The following is a 26,682-nucleotide window of genomic DNA, read 5'->3' on the forward strand; positions in this document are numbered from 1 at the left end:
CAGTCATCGGGCTCGGACCAATTTAATCCACTTTAACACAAACTTACTTTATCCTAAAACCTTTCCATTGATCTCCCTCATTCGGGCTAGGGCGAACTTTAATCTACTTTAACACAAATTTGCTTTAACCAAAAGCTCTCAGCTGATCGTCCTTCTTTGGGCTCAGACCAACTTTATCTACTTTGTCATCAACTTTCCTGGTAGTATCAGCATTGAAGACTTTCGATTGTGCACTGGATTTTGCTTGACCCGCTGCAGGACCACTTCAATGCACAGTTCTTTGCCACTCTTTCACCTTTGTCAACTCTCAGTTGGATACCTAGCAGAGACCTTTGAATGATCATGCACGCGGTGCCGGACCACTCTGCCAAATGGATCGTATTATGGTTTCAAAGTTCAATCACTCATAGGTTGTTCAATTTTACTTGCGTTGGTTATCACATGAGTTTCATACACTGTTTGGTGAAAGTAGCGGTTCCTCATCAAAAAGGTAAAGGGCACTTCCCTCTTTGCGATCCCCCTTCTGTTTTGCCGTCTTTTGTCTTGTGTTAAACTGTCATCTTGGAACTGCTGCTTCCGAGTGTGCTATCGTGCTCCGCCTTTTTTCCGTGTGGGGAAGTGTAATGGAAGTAAGTTGTGCGTGATGATCAGGTATTGCCTGACCCTGCCTGACTATTGTATTGGGGCATGTCAGGTATACAGCTCAGGTGTTAGTCAGTTTTCTCTCATTGCGAGCTGTCCGCGAGAAAGGGTTTGTTTTGTGAAAGGAGGGGGGGGTTTGAGTTCCTAAGTATCCTATCTGGTAGGATTGGGTAAAGGTGTTACAGGGAAGGGGATACCGCATCACATCATCTGCTTTCCCACTCCTGAAGACCCCTCACCCAGGTGATCCTGCCGCACTGGTCCATCCCCAGGAACTGGATGGCCGTGTCCTAACCACATGGATGACAGATCCCCGGGGACTGGCGGGTGAGACACCTGCTGGTTTCTCACAGGGAGGTGACCAATCCCCAGGGAGAGGGGAAATATAAAAGAAAAACAGGAAGCACGAAGTGTGGCTTATTTGGTCGAGGTCAAAGGTGGAGGTCAGGATGACCATAAGACCAGCAGGAGGGAGTACTGTGGAGGCAATTTTTGAAGCCGGTGGGGCATTGGCTAAATGGAGGATGTGGTACTGTGGTGTGTGCATGGTTGTATGGCAAGTGCTTTAGGAGGGCTATGAAAGGGGTATTTGTAAAGCGGATGGTACTGAGTGAGAGTAGGGTGTTCGAGTAGAGGGGTGGAGGGTGGAATTGTGGCGTGGAGAGAGGAGGAGAGGTTTAGAGTGAGGAAGAACTAACTGAGGGTGGAGGCAAGGACATAGAAGGAGGGTGAACATTGAAGGGACAGGGGATTGGATGGAGTAGTGAGGCGGATGAGTAGGAAAGAGAAAGAAAGGGTGAGAGTGGTCATGCCAGGTAGAGTCTGAACCAAACAGGGTATTTGAACGGCACAATCCCAAATACCGGTAGGACACTTAACGACTGGATAGAGAAGGGACAGCTAGGAAGTCCCTGAGGGAGCCTTAGATACAAGATGCTACGCTAGCATTAGGTCCTCACCACCAGTACAAGACAGAGTTTAGACATGTGGGTTTGGGAGGATAGCTCAAGGGGAATGCACTTGTCTGGGAAGCAAGACAACGCAGAGCAACACAGGTTTGAATCCCGATCCTGCACTTCGAGATGGGTCTCAGATATTAATCTTGTAATAAAAGATTAATTAAGTAACCCCTGGCATCTCAAAATCCGGTCAGGGATGCCTGGGTTAGGGTAGAAGGTCAATATAAAACATTAGTACTCCAGCTGGGGTGTGTGGCGGCCTCCCGGCCAATCAAGAGGCTCAGAACAGGGGCTTTACCAGACAGTAATACCCTCGCTCCGAGCATCCTCCGAGCTGGAGACCTCCATCTTCCCTCGCCGGGAATCAGGTAAGTACGCTCTCCCCTGTGTCCCCTTCCTCTTTCCCCAACCCAATTTTATTCATCTCCAATCTTGCCATCCCTGCCTCACTTACCAGTTGCCTGGTTCGTCACGTCACTGGCGCTGGGAACTCTACAGTTCCTGGAGCATTCCCGGCGTGGCATCGGCCACCATGGAAAGGGAGAAAGGACTATGCATAGTTCCCTCCTCCCTCATCCATGGCAGCAATCTTTTTTTGCAGGGTTTTTTAAAGTTGAGAAACCACTATTAGTATCCCGATACAACGTGCCGGGATACTAATAGCAATATAACCCTTGTGGGGGGTGGAGGAGCCATTACCAGAGCAAGTAATCGCTAGGACTTCTAACTGGCCCGGGGCATTACCTGGTCTGGTAATGCCGCTCCTGATTGTGTTATATTGCTTAAAGGGTAAGGGGGATGATTCTAGGGACAAAAAAAAGACAAGAAAACCCTTGAACCATATGTGCCATGACCCAGAACATAATTGATCATATCCTGTCACATCTTATACCTGTCTGAACCAGGGCGTCTATCTTTGTAAAAATGCTGTTGTGTTCTGCGACCCCCTTCTTTGGCGATGACTAAAGCACATTTCTCTCTATTATTCTGAAACTAAAGCAAGTATGGGCATGTCACACATTTTCAAATTCTTAAAATAAGATTGTGTCATTTTACCAAGTGAGATCAGGGCTTGCTGAATTTCTCTCATCACGCTGCTGTAAAGTTCTGTCTGCCATTCGTGTAACACCTTCCACTCGACTTCAGAGAAGTAGGCAGCTACATCATGGAATGTGGCTGGTACCTGGATAAGAAATAAAAACATACAGACCGTTCATAAAAACACCACCTACTTATTATAGGGTATATTAAATGTTTGCTAAGCTCTCATCTGCATTTCCCCCACAATTCACTGGTGTGTCCTATATACAGCAATACACTCCCCACTCACTAACATCTCTTTTCCCCCACTCACTAACCAATCTTTTCAGTAACTCAATCGTACGATATTTGAGTGGGAAGCACTTGGGGCTGAGATCTGGGTTAAATCTCGGCACTGCTGACTGAATCTTTCATCCTTTACTTACATGGGGAAGGAGGAGGGGGAAGGGCATAGGAGTGCCTGGGAATTTCTTTGATCTTTGAAGAACCTAGAATTACTTGTATTTCAGTCTCTGCAGCCAGTGACCTGCCCGGAGCTCCTGAAACCTATTTTTAAGCTTGCATTATTTGTTTAACAAGCTTAAAATACACAAAAGGAGAAGTAATATAGTAGTGCGTCCCTACACACTGTTGTTTATCATAACGTGTGAAAGCAACAGGTAATTAAACAATGTATTATTAGAGACAAAGAGGCGCCCAAATGTTACACACCTTGCACAACAAACATTACAGGATACAAAGAGAGGGGAAATAGTGGGTCTCTCGGGGAGGCCTTGAAATGTAAGGGGTGGTGACGGTCAGGTGTGGTCTTGAAATGCAGGATTGGTACCTCCATCTTGCGCCAGATAGAACCACTGACAAAAAAAAGGGTGATTTTGTCCTGAAGGGGCACCCCCGAAGAGCAACTGGTTATTTGAAGTACACTTGATGCAAATTATTAAGTACATCCACAGTAGTCATTCAGCCAGGAATACGTTTTTTTTTAGTGTTTTGTTGTACATCATCATTAGGTTAATCATGAAAACAATTAAATGCTGAAAACAGGACAACAAAGGCTGACATGTTGCACACATTGAGGCAGTTTCTCAGGGACATATATCTGATTTTGTAAGGGGCTTTAGGTCACAGCACACGATCAGTGTTTTTCAAAGTATTTTCCCTTTAGCAAAAAGATTTGTAAACACCTTAAGCGGCTTTGGCCATGTAGGTAAACAGGTGGGGGACGGAGGTGCACGTCTTTGGTGGGAACGTACAAAGAACTTTTGTTTAAACAGGTGAAACTCTGCACTATAAATTAGCCAAGACGCACCACAAGGGTCATATGTGACACGCTTTACCTCATGGCAACCTTTACTTCTCCCTCTGCAGACAAAGCCATCATTGAATTACCCATAAGTTTCTTCTGAATCCTGCTATCAATCTTACCACCCCCCACACACAAACCACATATTTCACAGTCACCGACCTCTGCAGTGCCTTTTCAGTATACCACTACGTAAGGATTCTTATTTCCTGTTAGACTTGTCATTTAACATGACAACAAGGAGCTATGGGGTTCATACACGCACCCATTATCCTCTCCCGAATTTTGCATCAGGGCACAAATCACCCGGTTTAAAGTTGGTATCTAAAACGACAATGCAATTGTGTTGACAAAAAGTGGAACGTCTGAAACATATTCTCAGGCCAGGCCAGGCCACCGGGCCCTAGAAAAGTCTTGAATTGAGGTGATCAAGAAAACAAGTATGGGCTGGACAGTTTCATGGGAGAGACAATTAATTTAATGAAGACATCAGATCCCGAAATGTGCTATCATTATTAAGGCCCTTAAGGAGGCCAATAAGGGGGGGCCCCTCATAACCGGGCTGGGCATCCTTTCAGATAAGGTTAACTGCTTCCAAAAACCTTAAGGCCAGCCTCTGCCCAGCACCAGTCAGGAGGAATGCAGAGACAGATGAGACAGCAGACGCAACAGCATTACAGGAACCAGAGCAGAAAGTAATATTGATCATAGAAAGAGAAGTGGGCAAAGAGAGGATGTGTTCAGGCCAAGGGGAGAATTTGGAGACTGCTTGGCACGCCAGTGGCTCCCACCAGAGCATACAGGCATTTAGTAAAGGCAGTACATTGCATTGCCCATATGGAAGCAAATGTAATAAAAGCCCATGTGCAGGATGGGTGGTACGCACTGGGCATATGGACAGTTGCACGAACACTAGTGAGCGTCTGCACCCTCTGCCACCAGCAAAAACCAGGAAAACCAGTCTAAGTACCCACTGGAGCACATCACCCAACAACAGGGCCCTCCAGCCCCACCAAGTTTTGTTTTTCAGTCCTTTTCTTTTGCATAGGTTTCTCTATATGGGTACTGTGGCCAGATCGACTGGTAGGGTTACATTTATAGTAACTCTCTGGGATGCTGTCTGGATTAGAGGGGAAACTGAATGTTCAGGCAATAAAGTCTACAATCTGGCACCCTCTATTACCCACACATACAATTTAAGTAACTACTGGATGTGCTCAAATGGTCCCAAACGTCACCAATGCCTGCCCCTTTCAGCTCACACTACATAACCCTGCACATGGTGACTGCCTTTGACTGCAGGCATTAGGAAACAAAGTGAAACACCATCTTGGAGAACAACACCCCTGAAGGTGCTCCCCCCAGGACGAGTTCATCTTTCTGTAGGCAATAATACGACCTATAAAAGAGCCATTCCAGTGGAGCATTACTCACCTTGTGATCAGACTCCGATCTATATCAATGAGAATCTGATGCCAGGACATTGCCCAATGGGATCGTGTAACCACACTCAGGAAAATGATATAGGCCATGAGGTCAAAGTGGCCCCTCATGGGAAAGTAATATACATAGCATCCCAAGGCACTGTTAATAACATTACCAACCTGTATTCTCGGAACTTGTTTGATGTCTTCGATGCCATGTCTTTCGGTCTGGTTTGCCATTCTTATACCAGCCCAGGTTCTGTTAGTGTGTGGACAGGATGCATGCAATAGACTGCCCCTAAACTAGTTGGGCACATGCACAGTGGGAATAGTAACCCCCTCCTCAGACTCCCTGCATCCCTGCCAATGAGGTCCTGAGCAAGTCCAGAGGAGGGGTGGTAGAAAATATGCTGGCGACACGCCCTTATTGGTAAGATACCCAATTTGTGAATATCTCACAACATGGAGGCTTATGGAACACAAGAGGGCACTGATCAATATGCCTGCCTCACTGCTATGGCAGATGCCATCCAGATCCTACAGCGGAAGGTTAAGAGCATATCTGCATGCATAGTCAGAACTGTGTTGCCCTATATTACCTCCTTGCCTTACAAGCTGGAGCATTCCACCTATTGAACACCCCCTCCAGTGTTCTAGTAAATGATTAGGGCACGGTAGACACGCATGTTGCCCTCATCAAGGCCCAAAGTAAAGTGTTTGGAGCAGTAGCTTAGATTGGGGTTCCCAACTATGATACTATATTTAACAGGTTGGACCGCTTGCTGCCGGATGTAGGAAACTTGATCAAGCAGCTACCCATGCTGTTTTTGTTCATTCTTCTAGTAGTGGGAAGCGCAGTGGTAATCATAAGGTGCTGTACCCTTGCAATTACACAACCGACACGCCGTATAAAGACCTTAGGCCCCTACATGTTGTCCCTACCTAACTGGTCATCAGAATATGAAGTTATTAACCAACAATTCCTCAGGCTGGGTTGTATGTATGCCAATCCCTAGGGGCAGCAAATGCATTCTGGCATATAAGGGGAATTGATGGGGGCAGAGAGGTTGCTGAAACTTAAAATGTTAGATTAACTTCCATTCTGTATTTACAAAGCTTCCACCTTTTTCACTTGCTCTTTATCTGCTTTCTCCCCTTGCATCTGCTGTTCCTCCCCCTCCCTCCATGTGCCTCACAGGTAAAAACGACACAAATTATGTTCTCAGCTCTATTTTGAAGCAGGCATTTCTTATCAGTTATCTTTTCTTCCCATTGTATTTTATATCACAGCATATTGCTTATAAGCAACTGCACAAGATGGACCAATTCTCACACCCTCCTGTTGTAAAGTCTCTGCTGCTCTTGGATCGCACCATAAGCAATACAACAAAATATATATATTTTTTAAATCAGTTCTCTGACTGAAAAGCTAAAAGCAGCATTCCATGAGCATTATCAGCTCTGGGACGCAGCTTAAGCTTAGGATGGGATAAGATATATGAAGACTAGTTATTTTGGCAAGATTTGATTTTGTTTATCATGACTTTTAGTCTGGCGAGGGTGGAGGGAACTGGCTCCATTGCATTCTACCTGATTGCAAGGAATTGTTACAGAGACTGAATCAATAAGCAGGGGCTGCTGAGATCAGTAGTTCATCCCTTGAAAATGCACAGGCGGGTCCTGCGGCTGGATTCTACTGTAGTGGGTTACCAATTCTTTCAGACCTCGCACAGTTCAACCAGCCTGGTGGAGATGGGACAGAGGGATTCCTGTCTCGCCAAAGAACTCCAGCTGGTACATTTGACAACTCCAAGGCTTCAGGGTATGTGACATTGACCATAACATCCTGATATAGTGGAAAAGAAGCAGCCATATTATTGACCAGGACAAGAAGCAGATGATGTACATCCTGAGACGGCATTCAAGAAATAAGTGCAGGGCACTGAAAGCGCTAAGCCGCCAAGTGACTTTTGTATTTTCTCCAGAGAGGCAGACACTGAAGGCAAGAGGAAAGACTGGAGGACAACGGTCTTACAAGGAAGATTGATTTACTTTATTTGTTAATGTCTTACCCACATTTACCAACCTTCCCTAAACCATTAGATTCATGTATCCATAATAGAACAGCTGTCTCCGAGTCATCTGTGGATCACTTGGTTCGTGATAGACCCCACCTTGGAAGAAGCCATGGCAAATGCAAACCGTGTGAAACAAACATTGAGGCAAACAATTGTGGTCAAACTCATAAAGCAAGAACTTGGTCAACATGAAGGTAAAGTTGAGTATCACAAAGTGAGAGAATCACAGAAACCATTGGGGAGGACTCATAGCACAGTTCTCCAGCCAAGAGAGTGTGTGTTTCCGTTTGGGACCAGAATTGATCATTTTGTATGTTCTAATATCTGATACAAAATTACTATAACCTTTAACATAGGTTACCATCAGTTTTGAACATGAAGTTAGCAAGTGTCGAATAGACTCAATTTTACCATTATACACACGGACACGGCATAGCCTTTCCTCATAAGGAACGTTAATCCAGGCTCAACAACACTAAAGGGGAGGTAATTGGTAGGCATAACCTCATTATAAAATCATCACGTTTTTGAATTTCTGTACTTGATAAAAGTTGCACATCAAGATGACAGCTCCAGCAGATCTTGATGTCTAAAAAAAAAAAAACATACTAGAAAGGTGGTTCTCTGCATCATAGAAGACTGAATAAAATGAAAAAGTCAAATCCCATGTGTAAAATAAGCCTTGGAGAAACCAGAAACAGATACTGGCTGATTCAGGTGCAGATTTCACAATCGTATGGCGGACACTCCAAGTCATCCAAGGCTGACACAAAGACACATTGTAGAGGTTTGGTGGTATCCCGCTGGTAAATCCGGTGGGAAACCACCAAACGGACCTACCGTTACCGGCATCTGATATGCAGGAATTACCTATATAAAACCTAATAAAATACAAAATAGTTAATCCCTATTCCCTGGAGTCCTTAGGACTCCATGGGGGGATTGCCGATATTACCGGCACCGCTAATACTGGCTGTCTTTTGTGGTGGGGTGCCCGAGTTACGTCCCGCTCTTGGTTGGAGGTAAATTAGGCAACTCCACCGGCAAACTTGTAGTCTGGAGGTGCAGGAAAAGTGGTAGTAACAGAATTACTGCCACCTTTTCCCCTGCACCACCAAACTTGTAATGAGGCCCAAAGCAAGCAAAAGCAAAGTTACCACCACGCTATTCGGGTACGTGAAGTGCAGAATTAAGTTTTAAAACAGGTCAAAAAGAGGCAGATCTCCCTCACTACCCGTTTAAGCTACCACTGATACCTCCACACCCTATCTTTAACCCCTTCGATGCATCCCCTATGTACAATGCTCCATTGTATGATGCTCCATTGCTTCCCAGTTCGGTTGCGCTTTATACATCCTATGCATATGTAAACTGAAACATGGCAGCCCAAAAAAGGATGGCTTCATCAAGGGAGACTGGGCATTAAGTTAGACACTGTTGCAGCAGAACAAGTCATTACCATTCAGGCATCAGGAGGAAGCAAACATGAAGCTGTGTTCAGGTCAGCAATCAAAACACTCATAAAAATGTACATGAAACATTCTTGAAGAAAAGTGCTGTTCCGGTAAAGCAAAGTCAGAATTGACCGATAGAAACACGAACTGACCTTGAGAGAAATACTACTTAAAGAGTGCATCGTAGAACCAGTAAGTGGCCACCAGGTAGCTCAGCCCTATCACGAGAAAAGCAGATTTGCAGAAGCTCATGTTGTGTGTTGACCCGAGGGTCTAAACTAAGAGGTCATCTGCAAAAAATGTTTACCAAACATGTCAGAACTGATGCAGTCAGCGAACAAGCTATTTCTCACCACATTTGTTTTTTTTCTAAAATACATGAATGCCATTTGGATTGTGTTGCCCAACTTCTTTATTTCAGAAACTAATGACAATGACACTCGATGGCATCACTGGCATCAAGTACTTCCTAGGAACAGCCTAATAAAAAGCATCTCTGAAGCCCCTCAAATGGTCAGCCATGACTAAGTCATTCATGGGAATGGTTGAGTATTATGGTAAATTTGTGAAAAATGGCATGTCTAGCAAATGCACGAGGGCACATCTTTAAAAAGGGGAGATCTACAACACATGATCAAGTGAATAGGTAGGAGAGGTTGAAGACGTCATTATGAATGCTCCAACTCTACATCCTTTTGATTCCAAACTAGAAACCACAGCAGCCGTGGATGACAGTGCATAAGGATTGGGGGCCCGCCCCACTGCCCAGGTCATGACACCCCGCAAGACCAATCACTTTCGCATCAAAATCACTCACAGAAAGTGATTGAGAGGAGGGGAATGTTGGGCTGCACATGGGCATACATCTACCTTCATTCGTACTTCAGGAGCCGTCACTTCCGCCTCTAAATTGAGCAGAAAGCTAGAATTGGCAAATTCAGGGAAACTGACAGTGGTTGGCTGAACTGGACGGGAGAATATTCAAGTCTTTATGATTAATCTTGCAGAGAGTGAATGTGAACACTATCTGTAGGGGAAAGCATCCTAGCTAGCATACATACCTTAATGGGCAGGCATGAGGAGCCATCCCTAAATACCTCTCTGCTCGAATCCTTCGGTCTTCTAGCTCCAACTCTTTGCTGACCAGGTGTTTCTCCAAGCAGAGAGTGGTGGGGAGATCTCTTTCTTAGGCAGGAGTCTCCCTCTGGAATGGCCTCCCTGCCCCTCTGACTTGAACTGGATCACCTTAAGTGCCGGAAGCTTCTCAAGACTTTCCTTTTCTCCTCCTCCTTCCCTCTCCACCTCCCCCGCTTATGTTCCCATGCCGCTATGACTGGTGCCTGGTCCCTTATGAGTCTTACAGGGGCTAGGCTCTCCTCGGCCAGTCTACTCCAGCACTCCTAATGAGCACTTGCCCTCAGGCACCCTTCCCAGACCAGCCTGATTCTGGCCACCTTTGTACGTGCACTAGCTGAACTTTACCCCTGGCATTTGCCTTTCCTTGGGCTCTCCTTAGCACTTGCCCAGCCCCTTGATCCCCTCCTCTCTGCACTTATCCCTCTAACCCCTCCCCTACCTCATGCCTTCCCCCTCCCCTCTGCACTATTGTCGCTGCACTTGCACAATCCGAATGTCCCAATGCCTAATAGGCTGCATATTACTAATATTTTTCCAACCGCCCCCGCCCCCCCTCCATTTTGTCTTGTGGCGCCTGGAAACACTTGTGTATAGGCGTCATACAAATGCCCAATAAATAAATAATGCAGGAACCTTGGGAGGCGCATGTCACAGCAGAAAATGGATCGCATTACCAGGCTGTATTCTATTATTTCTAGGCAGCAGTATGATCAAACTGGGTTACTGCACCACTACTCAGTCCACCATATTTCAAGTGGTGGTAATAATGCACTGTTGATATCCAATTTTGGAGTCCATAGGAGATTTAGCAGATTTACCTCAAGCGGCATCTCTGCTGCGGTAAATCCACCGATTTCTGTAGGTAAAGTGAAGGATTCACCTCTAGCTGTATGCCGATGGTGAATCCCCGACTTCACTTCCAATTTCAGAATTTGACGGTACTGTACAATAGGCAGTAATTCCGTCATCAACAAAAAAAGATGCCGGAAATGTAATTAATACCAAAAATGTACCTCACTGTGAAACTTGTAATGAGGCCCAATGTCCTGCCAGCAGTACTTTGAACAAAGGACAGCCTAGTCAAAATAATGCCATGCAAGGCCTGCAACCATTCTCTTAAGTGACCAGTGGACTGCATGTCATTGAAAACTTGCTCATGAGGGCAAACTCCTGATTTGAACCCCCAATTGTTAACATTTATGTCCAACTCAGGGACGTATCCCAAGATGAGACTGGACAGGGAACTTAAAGTTGTGTCAGGACATGGTTCGGGACCTTTGACTAAAATTTTTGATTTGGCCTTGGAGGCAATGGAAAAAGAGAAGGTGATTGACCCTATTGCACTTAGAGAGTGGGTTCAGAAAGCAATGCGTTCCCCTTGGTAATATAAATGCTGTGTGGAGTGCAGAAAAGGTGTGTTGCTAGCCTTGGATCCGAGTTTAGCCAATTCGGTACTCACAGGATGCGATTCCTTGTTGCTCGGGAACAAGTTATTAAAAGGAAATAAAGAAATGTGTGGGTCTGTACCCTTCCTTGAACCAGGCTCAAGCCTCTTTAGAGAGGGTGTTTGGCGGTTCCTGTTTTTAGATGAACCAGGAAAGGTAGGGGTCATTCCTTAACCAGACTTTTCAAGGACCCCAGCAAGATAAGCCTTTTTTGTTCCAGTTGACAGCGAGTTTTCACACTAACATGTTCTTTCCCCACCGAAGTAAAAGTTGGCACAATTGACCTAGATTTATTAAAAAGATCTCAGTGACGACGATACCAAAGAATTAAGTGCTCCCAAGTTCAAGGATTCTTTTCAAGACAAAACTGGGGGCAAGTTTTTTCCATTCCTGGTTAAGCATAACTCATGATTCCTGGGTTCTTCAGACCATCCAAGTGTTCCATATTCTCCTTTTCACTGCCCTTTTCCAAGTATCGGCACCCTTACTTTTTGTTTTTTTTCTTAAGAATGCAAGATGGCTCCGTCAGGAGGTACAAAAAGGTTCAGGAAAGAAGTGCCCAATTTGCAAAGGCTCCAGGGTACTCCTGAGTTTGCAAACAATTGATTTCTGGTAAATTGGAGGGTCTCTATCCAATTATCAACCTCAGAGAATTCAGAAATTTCTATACAAAGAATGTGTAAAATACAACAATTTCAGGATGCAAGGCATTCACCTGCTTAGAGATACGCTAATTCCAATGGACATGATGACTAAAGTTGTAGCTCAAAAATTCTCATTTAACCATTCCTATTCACAGCCGCCATCAGAATTCCCTTCAGTTTGTGTGGAACCTCAGGAAATGCTCATTTGTCTGCCTGATGATCAGCCTCTCGTCTACCCCTCAGTGTCTCACCAAGCTTATCCAACCGGTGGAGGCAGCTCTCAGGGTGCAGGGCCTCTGCCTGATAATTTATCTGGCCAGCATTTCTTTAAAATCCTAGTCTAGGGGTAGACACATAGTGGTTCTACACCTACACACCACAATAACACTTTTATAGCAACTGGGTTTTGTAATTAGATGGAAGAAATCTCATCTCATCCTGTGACAATCTATAGACATTTCTGGTGTTCCACAGATACTCTTCAGGCCTCTCTGCAGCCACCCTTATCCAAGATCAAGTCGATTAAGCACATCAGGCTGTTTTCAGTGGCCCAAATGACCTCATTGAGAATTTTGGCGTGAATTGTCTTCCATCTCAGTTGATTTAGGCAGGATTTCCTAGGTCTCTTAATTATCGCTGTTGTAGAGATTGAAGGCTCTTCACTTCAGCAAGGACCTCAGTTACTCGGATTAGATTTGTCTCTCCAGCATGAAACTCCAGTGGTGGTTGAATCACATGCAAGTTTGGAACGGCAAAGCTATCTTTGCAAAGTCGCTGGATCTCAGGGACAAAACAAGCCACCAATCGGTGGGTTCGGTGTGCCCTGGAGAACGAAGTAGCAGTGTGGGGCAAATATTAAAATATGTCAAAAAGGAGGTAACTGCTACATTCGGGAATGGGTGCACAAGGGTTGTACTAATTTAGGAAACTCCTTGGCCCGGCCACAGATCTGTTTAAAGGAAAAGTTAGTTGGTTGTTACTTTGTATGCCACAAAAAACAGACCTTGAAATTTACAATTTTTTACCAATGTGTGTTTGTTTTACAAGAATATGATTGCATGAATATAAACGATAAAATGAACGTAACAGATTGTGATCAATAAATTGAACATAAGTATAAAAATAAATTCTAAGTAAGAAGCGTAAATCAATTTCAGGCGTGAACAGACAGATGTCGAATTTGCCAATTCAGCCCAAAAAACACACAGTGTGTGGAAAAGTAATGAAGGTTCACATTTCATAACAAGGTCTAATACCTGGAGTTCATATAAACAGTGTCCATATGTGTAAGCAAAAAAACAAGTGACATTGAATATTTGAAGTGTGGACACACAGTGGCTAATGCTAAAGATTATTAATGTGTAGAGAAAAAAAGAAAACTCCTTATGTCAAATAAACTAAGCAAAGAGCTAAGACACTATTCCGTCTTTCAAATGAGTAACATTGTTAATTGTCTAAAAGAGAACTAATTCTTAAAGGAGGAGTGTGCTTTCCCAAAGTTTAGAGGCCAAATAACGTCCTGTTGTACACTCCTGAATATCGACGAGATTGATATTTTCTCTCTCATGCCTTCGAGAACGAAAGAACCGCCTCTCGGGGGAGGGTCTGCCAACGCAGTGGGGGAAACAATACTGATGAGTCACAAACCATTCAATATAAAGGCTTAGAAAATCTGTGTCCCAAACTGTGAACTAACAACGGTTGGTGAAAACACTGTGGTCATCCCCTCACATAAGTGGCGTTTCGGCGGTAATGGGGATAAAGATCTGCATGTCCGCCTTCCTCAGGGCATTGAGTTGAAGACCCTGTAAAAGAAAAGCAAAGAAATGTTGTCTGTTAGGGTTTTCTGGCATATGCGTGTAATCCCAAGAATGAATGGGAACAAACAGGAAAAATACTTTAAAAAAAATGTTGTCAGGGTAATGGCAACTTCTTCCCGGTCACTTCCTCCATGGTAACTAAAATGAATTTGAAGGAACTTAACACAAGAAAGATGGAGGGGGAGAAGGGAGAAATAAGACTTCTCCTTAGGTCCAGCCGCTCATCAAAAAAACAAACGTCGAAAACAACATGTCCGTCCGAATTGTGCGTTTAATGCAGAAGGTCAACACTCTCCTGTAAAGGAAATGAGCTTACATGAACTTGATGTTATATTTGTTTGTGCAGTAGCACAAAACATATTGAAAATATACAGGAATGAGAAAGTTGAGAAAAAGAGAAGAGTGGTTCACTGTTTCCGAAAATGGACCTATGGACAACGTGTGTGAAAACAAAAGTAAAGGTAGACAGGTTACCTGATAGCGCTTATGTCTCTAAAAGGCTCCGGCGTGTGATGAAAGACGAGTGGTCTGGCAAGACTCGGGCTCGTGGTACTGCCGTTGTGCAGTAGTTGAAAAACCTGCCGCCTGGAAAGCTTCCGTAATGTGCCGTCAAGTGGTGAATGATAAGTAGGAAAGAAAAACAGGTGGGGCAGGGCCAGGGAATCCTGTTAGGCACATCTGTTGGTGGGGGCATGTGTGCCAATTCTGCATAGGTTGTGAGCAAATTACCTGTCTCGCAAGGAGTAGCCTGCTAAGCGAAGCCTGGTGAGAGAAGACGGGACGCTGCAATCGAGCTCTGTTCTGGCGCGAGTCAGTCCAAGCATGCACAGCAGTGTGAGCGAAAAGACGAATCAAAGGCGCGTCAGTAACATTATTAATAAAAAAAAGCCTTGGCATGGGCAAGGGGCGGATCTGGAGAGGGGGCGGGCCAATCGGGAGCCTGAGATGGCGTGAGAGGCAAAGGGGTGTGTATGTACAGGCCAATCATGCTGCAGGTCTCGGACATGCTTGCTGGAAGCGATTTGCGTGTTAAGCTCGGCCCATATTGTGTATGCATCTGGGGCTCTCCTGATGCTGTAAGGGAGCAGAAATGTAAAAAAGAAAAGATGAAAGGGGAACAAACAGCTGGCATTAATCGTAAAACCAGTTGGGCCGCATGTCTTACTCCACATGCCTAACATGCCTGAAACACTTATGTATAGGCGCGTTACAAATGCCACATCATATCAATTGCTGGGTTAAAAAAATGCAATTACGAGGAAAAGGGGCGCACAAGGGAAAACATTTGCTGGTAGTGGCCCATCGGGGCAATAGGAAAGTGCAGAAAAGAGTAAGTAGAATTGATTATGAGACCGGGTCCTCATGCGTGTCCTGTGATGTAGGACAATCATGGAAACCTTGGAAAAAGAGAGGGGGTGTGGGGGGTTACGAATATGGATGATTTTATGTGGCCCTGAGCAGTGGCGGCTGGTGAGTCTGAAAGCTGGTGGGGCGTAAATTCCCCAAGGCAAATTTAGTAGCGAGCGCACGCAGCGTGCGAGCCCACCCCCCAATGAGGGATGTGGGCAGGTTCTCCCCCCGCGAAAGTTTTGGAAAAATGGCCTACAAAATGTGCAATTTACTGTCCAAAAAACCCACCAAAATATGAAAAAAGCATTCGGTTTTACATATTAATGGTGGTACACTATTCTTACGTGTGCAAGTGTGATGGTGTATTTTACAGCAGCTTGTATTGAGAATAGCTGGTACTATGGTGTATGCATAAAGAAATTCATTATATAGTCAGTAATGATGGAAACATGTTTGTCATGCTGTTACTGGCATTCACATGCGTTCATCCTCTTACTAAGGTGGGATTTTAGGCATTTTCTGAAAGGGGGAAACTAAGCTAAAATATTACTTTAGTTTTTAACCACTTAATTAATGCGACATTTGTCCAACCTCTAATGGCTGTCTGCCTCGCTGAGTTGCCATTGCTTCAGTTGCTCAAAGTTGCAACACGTGGAATGCACAGGTCTCAGAAATAGCACATACATATTGCATGGAGAAAAATGCAACAGAAATAGTTTACTAAGTTTATTATGTTGAGTGCTTTGTTATCAACCAACAACCATAACATCAAAACATACTTCACATTTCTCACTGTTCTGGCAAAATTGTGTCGCCCCTTATGCCAGACAATAGCTCACCTGAGACTGAAAACGGTGCACAACTGAGTGATACCGCTCCTCCTGGGTGATCAGACAGGCTTCAGGCTGCCCTCAACAACAGAAAGAGGAGGCGTATAATAAAAGGAATCACAGGGCTGCACTCTCGTCAATTGGGTGGCAGCAGACAGGATCTGGGCCATCTAACCAGGACTTCCAAAAGCATTATGCCTGGGGAGGGGTTGAGTGGTGTAAGGTTTTATGAAGAAATGGCTCTCAAAATTCATTCACATCTATGACTTCCACACCAACCCGACGTCATGGTTTCAGGATATTTTAAAAAACAAATGGATTTGTGGTATGGTTTGTACACACAGCTTTAAAAACTAAACAAAATAGTTTCTCGGACAATAATTCAAAATGTAAATAAACATCTAAGCCCTGCAATAATGAAGGACATTTGGTCACCCACGATAACACGGTTCCATGAAGATGCACTGAGATCGACTTAACAATTGCACATACATTCATTAACAAATTCGGAGTGTTATGATATGATAGGTTATTTATAATAACGCGCTTAATACTCAGAGGTTCAATTGGCAAAGGTTGGGGTGACGTTTTGAGGGGTAGGTGGGCAGCTAGGAGCCCTGAAAGGAGGTTGTTCCCGTATCCATATGCAAGATCACGGGGCCCTGCTCCACCGTTTACTGGGGCGGGCAGGAGCACAGGGCCCTGCTCCACCGTTTACTGGTCCTGGAGCGGGAAGGAGCACGGGGCCATGCTCCACCGTTTACTGGTCCTGGAGCGGACAGGAGCACGGGGCCCTGCTCTGCCGTTTACTAGTCCTGGGGCGGAGGAAGCGCTTTAAGGGATCGGATATCACGCCAGCTGAGCCTTTGCAAGGATCGATGGCTATCCACAATGGAGCATTGGGCTTTTGCTTAGCGGGCGGAGGGGCGGTGGTAGGGCCCAGCTAAGCTCATTTCATCCTGCCACCTTTGAGTGGGCACCTGGTGGGAGGGGTGGCCCAGGACATGCAGTCTTGCAGGGGTGAAGCCTTTGTCATGCACTATGGAGAAGGATATCTTGTGGACCTTTGACCTTACCTCGTGGCCACTTGCTGGAACAGGGAGAACTTTCATGAATCTGGACCTTTACTCTCAGAATACATAAAACTGCATACCCGGACCAGACAATGACACCAAGCAGGTGCTGATATTACATAGCATAACGCTGCATGCCTATACAGAACCAAGCACATAGCATAAAGCTGCATACCTGGGCCAGGGAATGACACCAAGCAGGTGCCAATACTACAAAGCCACATGCCTGCGCAGAGCAATGACACCAAGCAGGTGCTGATATTAATTACACAGCATAAAGCTGGATGTCTGTACAGAACCAAGCACATAGCATAAAGCTGCATACCTGGACCAGGGAATGACACCAAGCAGGTGCCAATAATATAAAGCCGCATGCCTGTGCAGACATTACATAGCATAACGCTGCATGCCTGCGCAGAGCAATGACACCAAGCAGGTGCTGATATTACACAGCATAAAGCTGCATGTCTGTACAGAACCAAGCCGGCGCTGATAACATAAAGCCGCATGCCTGCGCAGAGCAATGACACCTAGCAGGGGCTGATATTACACAGCATTGAGCTGCATGGGGTACAGAACCAATCAGGTGCCGATAATATAAAGCCTCACAGAACAATGGCACCAAGCAGGTGCTGATATTACTTGTTCTTTTGGAGCCACTTCTGAATGAGATTTCACAAACATCTAGTCATCCCTCGGGGGTTAGTTGCCAGTCCTGAATTTAAGTCACTGCCCTTTGCATTCTGGTACTCGTAGGACAATTATTTTTAAAAGGGACTACAAGTGCATTACAGGAATTAAAGAAGCACAGGACTCTGATCACGCTTCCTGCATAGGTTTTGAAGTAAGGGCAACCAGTGGCTTTAGGAGAAAAGTGGGCACGAGTTGGACATTGCAAGGCCAACTGGAAGTCAAGGCCTTGGCACTTCGTTCCCCGTACTCCATGCAAGACACTGCCTTACTGCTAAGCACTGCAGACTCCCGCCCCGCCCACCCTCCCCCATCTACAACAAGGTGCTGGAAACAAACAGTACCAACCACCACCCCCTCCCTCACCGTCATCTCATGCCCCCTTCCTAGGCCAGTCCCCAACACAAAGGCCCGACGGGCCCATCAGGCAGTTAGGGGCCACTGGGGTGGGCCAGTCCGAGCAGTTACGGCACCCACTACTTAAACAATGCAATTAACTAGTACCCAGAAAGGTAACACTCAAATCTGTAAACCAGCCAACAGGCCCGTTTGTACCCCATGCCTCCCCTCGCCCCCTGCGATGCTCTTAGTTTCTAAGCGCGGACCCGGGGATCAGAGCCCGTGCTTTCAAGGCGAGCACGTTGCTGCTGACTCAGCGGCCCGCGCGACCACCGCATCTTCTAATTGTGCCGTTTTATATTTTCGGCATTTTTGGACAAAAAATGCCGAAAATATAAAACGGCACAAGTCACCAGGGAGAGCCCTGGCAGGGAGAGGCTCTCCCTGCCAGAGCTCTCCCTGGTGACTTGCGCCGTTTCTTGTTTTATATTTTCGGCATTTTTTGTCCAAAAATGCCAATATAAAACGGCACAATTAGCAAATCCGATGCAGGAGTGGTCGCCGGGCCGCGGCTGATGGGCAGCAGCGCACGCCTGCCTGCCCTGGGCCTTGCCCGGTCCGGCCGCGTGGCCCAAGGCAAGGCCCTTAAATTGGCCCACGGCCCACGGCAGTGCTGGCATGGACCAGGGGTAAAAGGCCCCAGGCTGCCCCCGCCTTGGTGGTAAGCGGGCGGCGCGCTACCACCAAGGCTCGACTTGACGGGCAGTCAGCTCGGCACTGGCAGCCAACACTGAACGACGTGTAGGCCTTGGCCTACACGTCGTTCAGTGTTGACTGGGCCTGGCCTGCCCGTGGTGGACGGTCACGGTAGTTTGGGCCCGGGGAGGGGACAGAGCGTAAGTAAGTGTCACACTTACACTCCCCGAGTCCCCGGGCTCAAACAGAACAAACATGGGGGGATGGGGATGGGTCGGGGAAGGGGTACTTACCGGATCTGCGGCGCCACTGGGCTCTAGGTAGGCTGGCCTGGTGCAGAGCAGCAGCAGCAGCAGCACTCGTGCGTTGTTGTCCTTCGCGTCGGAAGAAAGAGAAACTAGCAGGCGCACGCACGCACCCTGCGCCGGCAGTCATGGATACAGTAATGTCATTGGCTGTTTGCCAGCCAATGACATTACTGTATCCATGGCAGGGGAGGGATTGGGAAACCTAAGTGCGCTGTTTGCGCACATTTTATACTAGCGGGGCCAGCCCTGAAGCGCCCCGCCAGGCTTCTAATGAAAGGGGCTACGTAGAGTGCATGGAGCTACGAGCTCCATGCACTCTACTATAGAAACAAAATATACTAAATTGGGACGCGCCCCGCTGTGAAAGCCGGGCCGGCCTATACTAGTATATTGTTTCCTTGCCACAGCGCCCCCACGCTGTTGGCAAAGGAAATGCAGCACGACTAGAAGCTAAAAGAGATTCAATCAGAGAAGCTCTGATTGAATCTCTTTTAGCTTCTCTTTTTTTTTCTGGGGGGGCGGCGCCCGGCCGCCCAACGATAGCAGCCGCCACTGGCCCTGAGGTCACTGATTGTTTTCTTAGGTATGCCACCCCCTCACTGGGTTGCAGTCAAGTTTGGGGAATAAACTGCTAATTTAGTCCATTTTCATACATGTCCAGCCTGTGTATCCATCTGCTTTCGAGGTCCAACAGTTTGCCCTGTATGTTGGAGCCCTCACATACTCTTTCCAGGACCCACCAAACTAGATTGTTAGGTGTATGGTGGTTGGTCAAGTAGTGTTCCACCAGTGGGGGCCAATATTTTGCAGTATGGCCTACATAGCGTAGGCCACACAGACACTTAATACAGTATACAATTTGACTGGTTTTGCAGTTGGACTGATGTTTTAGGGTTCAGGACTTCCCTCTAAAGGTGAAGGTTTGGATTTTTTTTAGTGAATATGCATATTGAACATGAACCACATGGGTAGTGGCACGTAACGCTTCGTAAGTTCTAAAGACCAGTCAGAGGGGCCTCTTGTACAAACAGGGAGCAAACTAGTCACTGGATCTCATCATAGAATCGGATGCAAGACTGTCGGCCTGTGCAGGCGGCTGCAGAGTGCTCATGACAGGAAGGAAGTCGACTTCCCAGGAGTGCGATCTTCACATCAACTGTTTGGAGTTGATGGCAGGATCCTTCGCTATGAAGATTCTGGCAAAGGATCATGTGGCCTGTTCTTTTGAGAATGTACTACATTTCAGCGCTTAAGTACATCAACAGGTTCCATTCATGCTTATTGGGGGAGATAGCAAGGTATTTTTGGTATTTTTATGTGGACACACAGGCGGTGCTGCAGGCAGAATACCTACCTGCTCTACACAGTAATGCAGCCAATTGGAGTTCCAGACACCTTCACGACTCCAGCGATTGGAGACTTCATCCATCTGTGTTTGCAAAATAGATGATCTATGGGGTGCCCAAGAAGTAGGTATTTTGCCTATTTTACACAATGCCTCTATGCCCAGTTTCCACGGTTCTTCATCTGGAGGCTAGATCTAGAAGCAGTGGCTTGAAATGCTGTCCAACAGAACTGGGCAGTAATCAGGGATTATAGCGTCACTGTTTCTCATGATTCGGAGACTTAGTTGGCATGTGAGGATTCAGCAATAATCTGTGATGCTGGTAAATCCTCTTTGGCGGTCTCAGGCTTGGTATCTGGCTCTGTTGGAGATGTCATGGATGATCCCCCATCTGATCCTGATTTTCTCTCATGTCCTTGCGGACACAGAAATAATCTACAGTTCTGCAGTGATCCCTCCAGCTGGTGGTATAGATGGCTTTTGGGGTTCCTGTCATGTTGAAGGCCTTTTCACAATAGCTTCCTCTTTTGTCAGGGAGTCCTGGGCCACTAAGGGTAATCGCACAATTTAGGGAGCATGGGTTGCTGGTATTTGGGGAGATAGTTGATTCCCATTTCAGCGTCTCCTGTCGAGGTTGCACAATTCTATCTCATTTGTTTGAGCAATGCAGAAACTAATAAAGAGAAATGCAAAAAGGAGGAAACTCGTTTTAAATCGGGTACACCAACTGCATGTTGAAGTAGCCCAAAGTGGCTGAGGCATCTCTTCAGTTGAATGTGGCGGTTCCCGCGAAAAGACCTGATGATTTAACCCAGGTAGTACACGTTGAACTTAACAGAAATGTCTCTGCAGAGGCTGAGTATGGAAAACTGCACTTGCTAGTGGGCGATATGTGCAGCTTAAAAAATTGTCCACCCTGTATACATAATAAGTGCAGCAATGGAGTTAAGGTGATAGAGATGTTTCCCACTGTTAGGGAGAATTCTCAAAAATGTGCTAATTCCCCTTCAACTTAGAGACCCCAAGCAACTTTGCTGGATTTTGAGGACTTGATTTTTTTTACCTGGAGAGAGTGACCCTTTTCCCCCACTCTCTCATGTATTTTGATATGAGTTTTACCTCTGTGTTTCTTTTGGTTATGGAGTCTAACCAACTACATAGGCATCATCTTTTCATTTGCGTCACACAGCACCCTCAGTGGAGTGGCGCAAGGAAGCCTTTTCAAGCTTTCCCAAGGTTTAAATACCTTCCGTGGGATAAACTACTGTTTTCCAGAGTAAGAAAAAAGGGAAATTGACTTTACTAGCCTTTTTAAATGCCTAGACCCAGCACACCCTATCTTACAATAGAGTGCTGCAGTGGTTACTTAGTATCCCGTGTCTAGATACTCATGTACCAGTCAAATGCTACCCTTTCTTCTCAGAATGGCTGGTGGCAGTGGTTTTACAACGAACTACCCTGATTTTTCCAGACTGCGAACTAACCGTAGCTCCGGTAACGTTAAATCATGGGAGCCATGTTTTTTCAAGATGGCGTCTGAGCCCCCTTTGTTTAAACAGGTCCCGGTCTTCTTTTTTTGCCATTTCTTTGTGGAAAGGTCATTCTAGAGTTTGTCTCTGCGCGCCAAACCAGGTTTGGCCTCTTTGTTCATTCGCCTTTGGCGGGCTTCAGGAGTGAAGACCGCCCCGGGCACCCGTGTGTCTGGAGTGGGCAGGAAGTGACGGAGGTGCCCAAAACTCCCTGTGCTTAGTATCCTAGGAGACCCAAATGCACTCTGCGGTGATTGGCTGGCTGACTGTCCGGCAAGGACAGTGTCATGATGCCTACCTCCAAGGTGCCAGACAAGACCCAGCTACCCCAGAGGCAGACATCATGTCTTCAAGGGAAGTCACAACAGCCTAAAGTAGGGACCCTTGGCGCCAGGCTCATATCGGGCCACAGTCCTGGCGCCATAGGCGCCAGGCTCATAAAAGGGGACTTTGTGTTAAAGATGCTTAGTGTTAACTTACCTGATGCAGACCATGCTGCAACATCCAGGCCTTCTGAGGCCTGAATGGGACTACTTTATCTTTGGAACTACTTAACCACATGGGTGTGGTCAGGAGAGGAATACATACCTGAAAGGATACATACCTGGAACTACTTTGAAGGCTATTTAAGCCACGCCCAAGCAGCAACTCACGCTTCGTGTTGTTCTGCATCTAGCAGCTGGACGCTCACCGTGTTTGCTCCTGCATTCTGTCTTCCACCACTCCTGCCAGCATCCTGGAACACCTGCAAAGAGAGAAGAGAAGAGAAAAGGGTAAAGAAGAGTCCTTACCTGCTAAATCCGCATTCCGGAGACATCTCGCAGACGTTCCTGAAAAGGAAGACATCCATTTAAAAGCACATTGCATCGATCGCTGCAGCGCCGCATCTCACTCACCTGTACAAGGTACCACCACGTTCTACGGCGACATCTGGACTCGCAGCCACATCACCGCGCCTAGGGAGAAAAAGACAAGAATAAAGGTGAGAGGGGAAAGAAAACAAGGAAACCTTAATTTCCATTCCAAAGCTTACCTGTTGGGTTATTCCAACTTCATTTCGGGTCGGTGACGCATCCTGGCATTTCCGGACCTCGGCCCCTATGGGGAAAAAAGACATCAGCGTTAGTGGGCGCATGAAAAGACATCACCCAAACGCCCATTATGATTTCTTCTGGATTGAGCTTCGTTTCGGGTCGGTGCCGCATCCAGGCATTTCCGGACCCTGGCCCCTATGGGGAAAAAAAAAGACATCAGCGTTAGTGAGCGCATTGATACAAGGACACTGAGAGAACTCTCATCAAGCTCACCAGAGTCTCATTCTTCGGTTCCACAGCTCTTCTCGGAATAGTTTCCGCACCTGAAAAAGAGACAACGAACAATTATTATTGCGGAATCATACTCATTAACAGAATCCTTACGGTACTATACCGGGAAAAACAAAACTTGAACCCTCCACAATCAAAATCCCAGTGAAGTAACTGGATACAATGCGCCCCTGCATGAGAAGCAGGATGGAGAGCTCAACCTTTCAAACCCTAAGGTGAGACTTCACGTGGGGGGGTCGCAGGAGGGTTTCGTAGAGGGGTGAGAAGGGAGCGGGAGGCTTATACTTTCTCCCGCAGATTGTTAATACTCCCTTTTCACATACAGAAAGATATTCCTGCGAGCCAGACAAGCCAGATTCGAAGGTCCGGTCCAGTCCATCTTCCGGGTCCTGCGCTTCTCCATAGAAGAAGCAACAACACTCCAAACCAGACCTGCGCCTCCGTGGGAGTCAGGTGAGCGTAACAGAACGCAAAGCCTACCTACAATTTCCCACCCGGGCGCTATGGAAACTTCCGAGACAGACCAGCTGGCTCAGCTTTTGGGGGAATTAAGGGCAGAAGTACACGCCGCCCGCCAGGAAACTAATGCTCTCAAAAGAGAATTAATCTTATCCAAGGAAAGAACTGATAACCTGGCCAAACGATTGTTGCAGGGTCAAGCAGGACAAACTCCTTTACCTAGTTCTGGGGGTAATGCCTCGTCAATGGTTTCGAATAACCCAGTACAAATCAATCTACCTGGAAACATGCCTTTGGCCCTGCCTGAATGTTTTGCGGGGGACCCCAAGAAATATGCCGTTTTTATGAACCAATGTCGCCTACACTTTCAATGCAGACCTGGGGCCTTCCCTAATGATCAAACCAAGGTAGCCTTTGTATTATCTTATCTCAGTGGCTGTGCTGCCGATTGGTCTGTTCCGTTGGTAAGTCAGGATGACCCAATTCTCCAGGATTTTCAAAGCTTCCAAGCGAGCATGGAAAGATTATTCGCTCGACACTCTCAGGGACAGGCCCTTGACAACTAACTACTATCCTTACGACAAGGTAACCAAGATCTCTTATCTTATATTGCCACCTTTAATAGGCTGGTTGTAGAAACGGGGTGGCCCGAAAATAAAAGGATCACACTATTTCATCGAGGCCTGCGCTGAGAACTTAAGGATGTTCTAGCTCAAATAGTAAATCCACCTCAAGCCTGCGCAGAATACATAGACTTAGTGGTCCAACTTGACCACAGACTGCAAACTAGAAAAGCAGATCGGTCCAAGTTTGAAACTCGAGTGCTGATCAAAACTCACGCTAACCCTAAGAGTACCGACGTTTCAGAACCTATGCAGATCGGCGGTGTTAAAGGACCATTGACGCAGAAGGAATGAGAGAGAAGACGGCAAAAGCAACTATGTCTCTATTGCGGGGCTTCTGGTCACTTTCTACGAGACTGCCCGGTAAAGCCACCTAAGAAGGTGGTTGGAGCCACGGACAACAATTTAATAGAACCTGATTCGGGAAACGGTCAAGCCCGACAAGCGTAGAGGTCCGCTTGCCGAGCTTGAAAACAGACTCTTTGACCTCGCATTTTGTCATGCCAATGGTGCTCGTGGACCCGAAACAGCCTCAGCGGTTGCATGCTATAAAAGCATACATCGACAGTGGAGCTATTGGAAACTACGTAGATCGTGAATTGGCCTCCAGGATTAATCTTCCTCTCCGTTCGAAAGTTAACAAGGATGTCATTACTACAGTAGATGGAACCGAAATAGCCTCAGGGCCGGTAACACATTCCACTACAGAAATGACACTAGTGGGACAGGATGGACATCGGGAAGCAATTGTGTTCGATGTAATCAAGGCCCCACAATTTCAAGTAATTCTAGGAATCCCTTGGTTAGAAACAATTAATCCTCGAATTGACTGGCGAGCAAAGAGAATAACCTTTCCTGATTGTGAACTGACTTGTTATCCAAGAAATCCAGATATGGGTCTGGCCACAGTAACTTCCACCACGATACAACTATCGGTTGAATGCCAAGAGTTCCAAGACGTTTTTCAAAAAGAACAGGCGAACACGTTACCTCCCCACCGGTCGTACGATTGTCAAATCGACCTGGTGCCCAATACTCAACCGCCCTGTAGTAGGATTTATGCTCTTACTGAACCTGAGAACGTTCATTTGCGTCAGTATTTAGATCAGTATCTTGCCAACGGTTTTATTCGCCCGTCAAAGTCTCCTGTTTCCTCAGCTCTGTTCTTCGTGCCGAAAAAAGAAGGCGACCTTAGAACATGTATTGACTACCGCGCCCTAAATCAAATAACGATTAAGAATCGTTATCCTCTGCCTCTGATCCCTGAACTTCTTGACCAGGTAAAAGATGCTTGTATCTACACCAAGTTAGATCTCCGAGGAGCTTACCAGCTGGTACGTATAAAAGAAGGCGACAAATGGAAGACTGCATTCCGCACCAAATATGGGCTCTTTGAATATCAGGTGATGCCCTTCGGATTATGCAACGCACCTGCCTCCTTTAAATACTTTATGAATGATGTTCTTCGGGAACTTATCGATGTTTGTGTCATCGTATATATCGATGACATACTGGTATACTCCTCCTCGGAATCCGAACACAGAAAACATGTCAGGGCAGTTCTTGAGAAATTGCGCCAGCACAACCTGTTTGCGAAACTCGAAAAATGCGTTTTTCATACCACAAAGGTCGAGTTTCTCAGATTCATCCTGACACCTAAAGGAGTCCGAATGGACTCGCGAAAGGTGGACGCCATCCTCAAATGGCCATCTCCTAACTCTGTTAAGGGGGTTCAGAGTATGCTTGGCTTTGGCAATTTCTATCGAGGATTCATCCCGGAATTTTCTCGAGTGGTTCAACCCATAACAGCCCTCTTACGGAAGAATAAACGTTTCGAATGGACTCCAGAGGCAGAACAGGCCTTTCAAGACCTAAAGACCAAATTCACCTCTGCCCCTGTATTGAAGCATCTGCGCCCAGATCTCCCTTACATTGTTGAAACCGACGCTTCCAGTTTGGCCATGGGTGCTGTCTTGTCTCAAAGGGATCCAGAAACTAACCAGATGCACCCTGTAGCCTTTTGGTCCAGGAAATTCACGGCTCCTGAAATCAATTACGCAATAACCGACAAAGAATTACTAGCTATTAAGTCCGCCTTCAAGGCTTGGCGTCATTACCTCCTCGGCGCAAGACACACCATTAAGGTGATTACAGATCACAGGAATTTG

General features: G+C 46.3%; 1 protein-coding gene across 3 annotated transcripts in view; it reads right to left on the reverse strand.

Annotated features, from left to right (window-relative positions):
* The window catches only part of LOC138583262 (zinc finger protein 436-like), a 253,278-nt gene that overhangs the window by 188,381 nt on the left and 38,215 nt on the right, over window positions 1-26,682 (reverse strand). For all 3 annotated transcript variants that reach the window (XM_069655341.1, XM_069655343.1, XM_069655342.1), the window contains exon 2: window positions 2,658-2,784. In XM_069655341.1, the coding sequence (XP_069511442.1) occupies window positions 2,658-2,784 (127 nt within the window). The remainder of the gene's footprint in view (window positions 1-2,657; window positions 2,785-26,682) is intronic.

This window comes from Ambystoma mexicanum, chromosome 3q (assembly GCF_040938575.1).
Source record: "Ambystoma mexicanum isolate Mex_15411 chromosome 3q, UKY_AmexF1_1, whole genome shotgun sequence".
NCBI classification, from domain to species: domain Eukaryota; kingdom Metazoa; phylum Chordata; class Amphibia; order Caudata; family Ambystomatidae; genus Ambystoma; species Ambystoma mexicanum.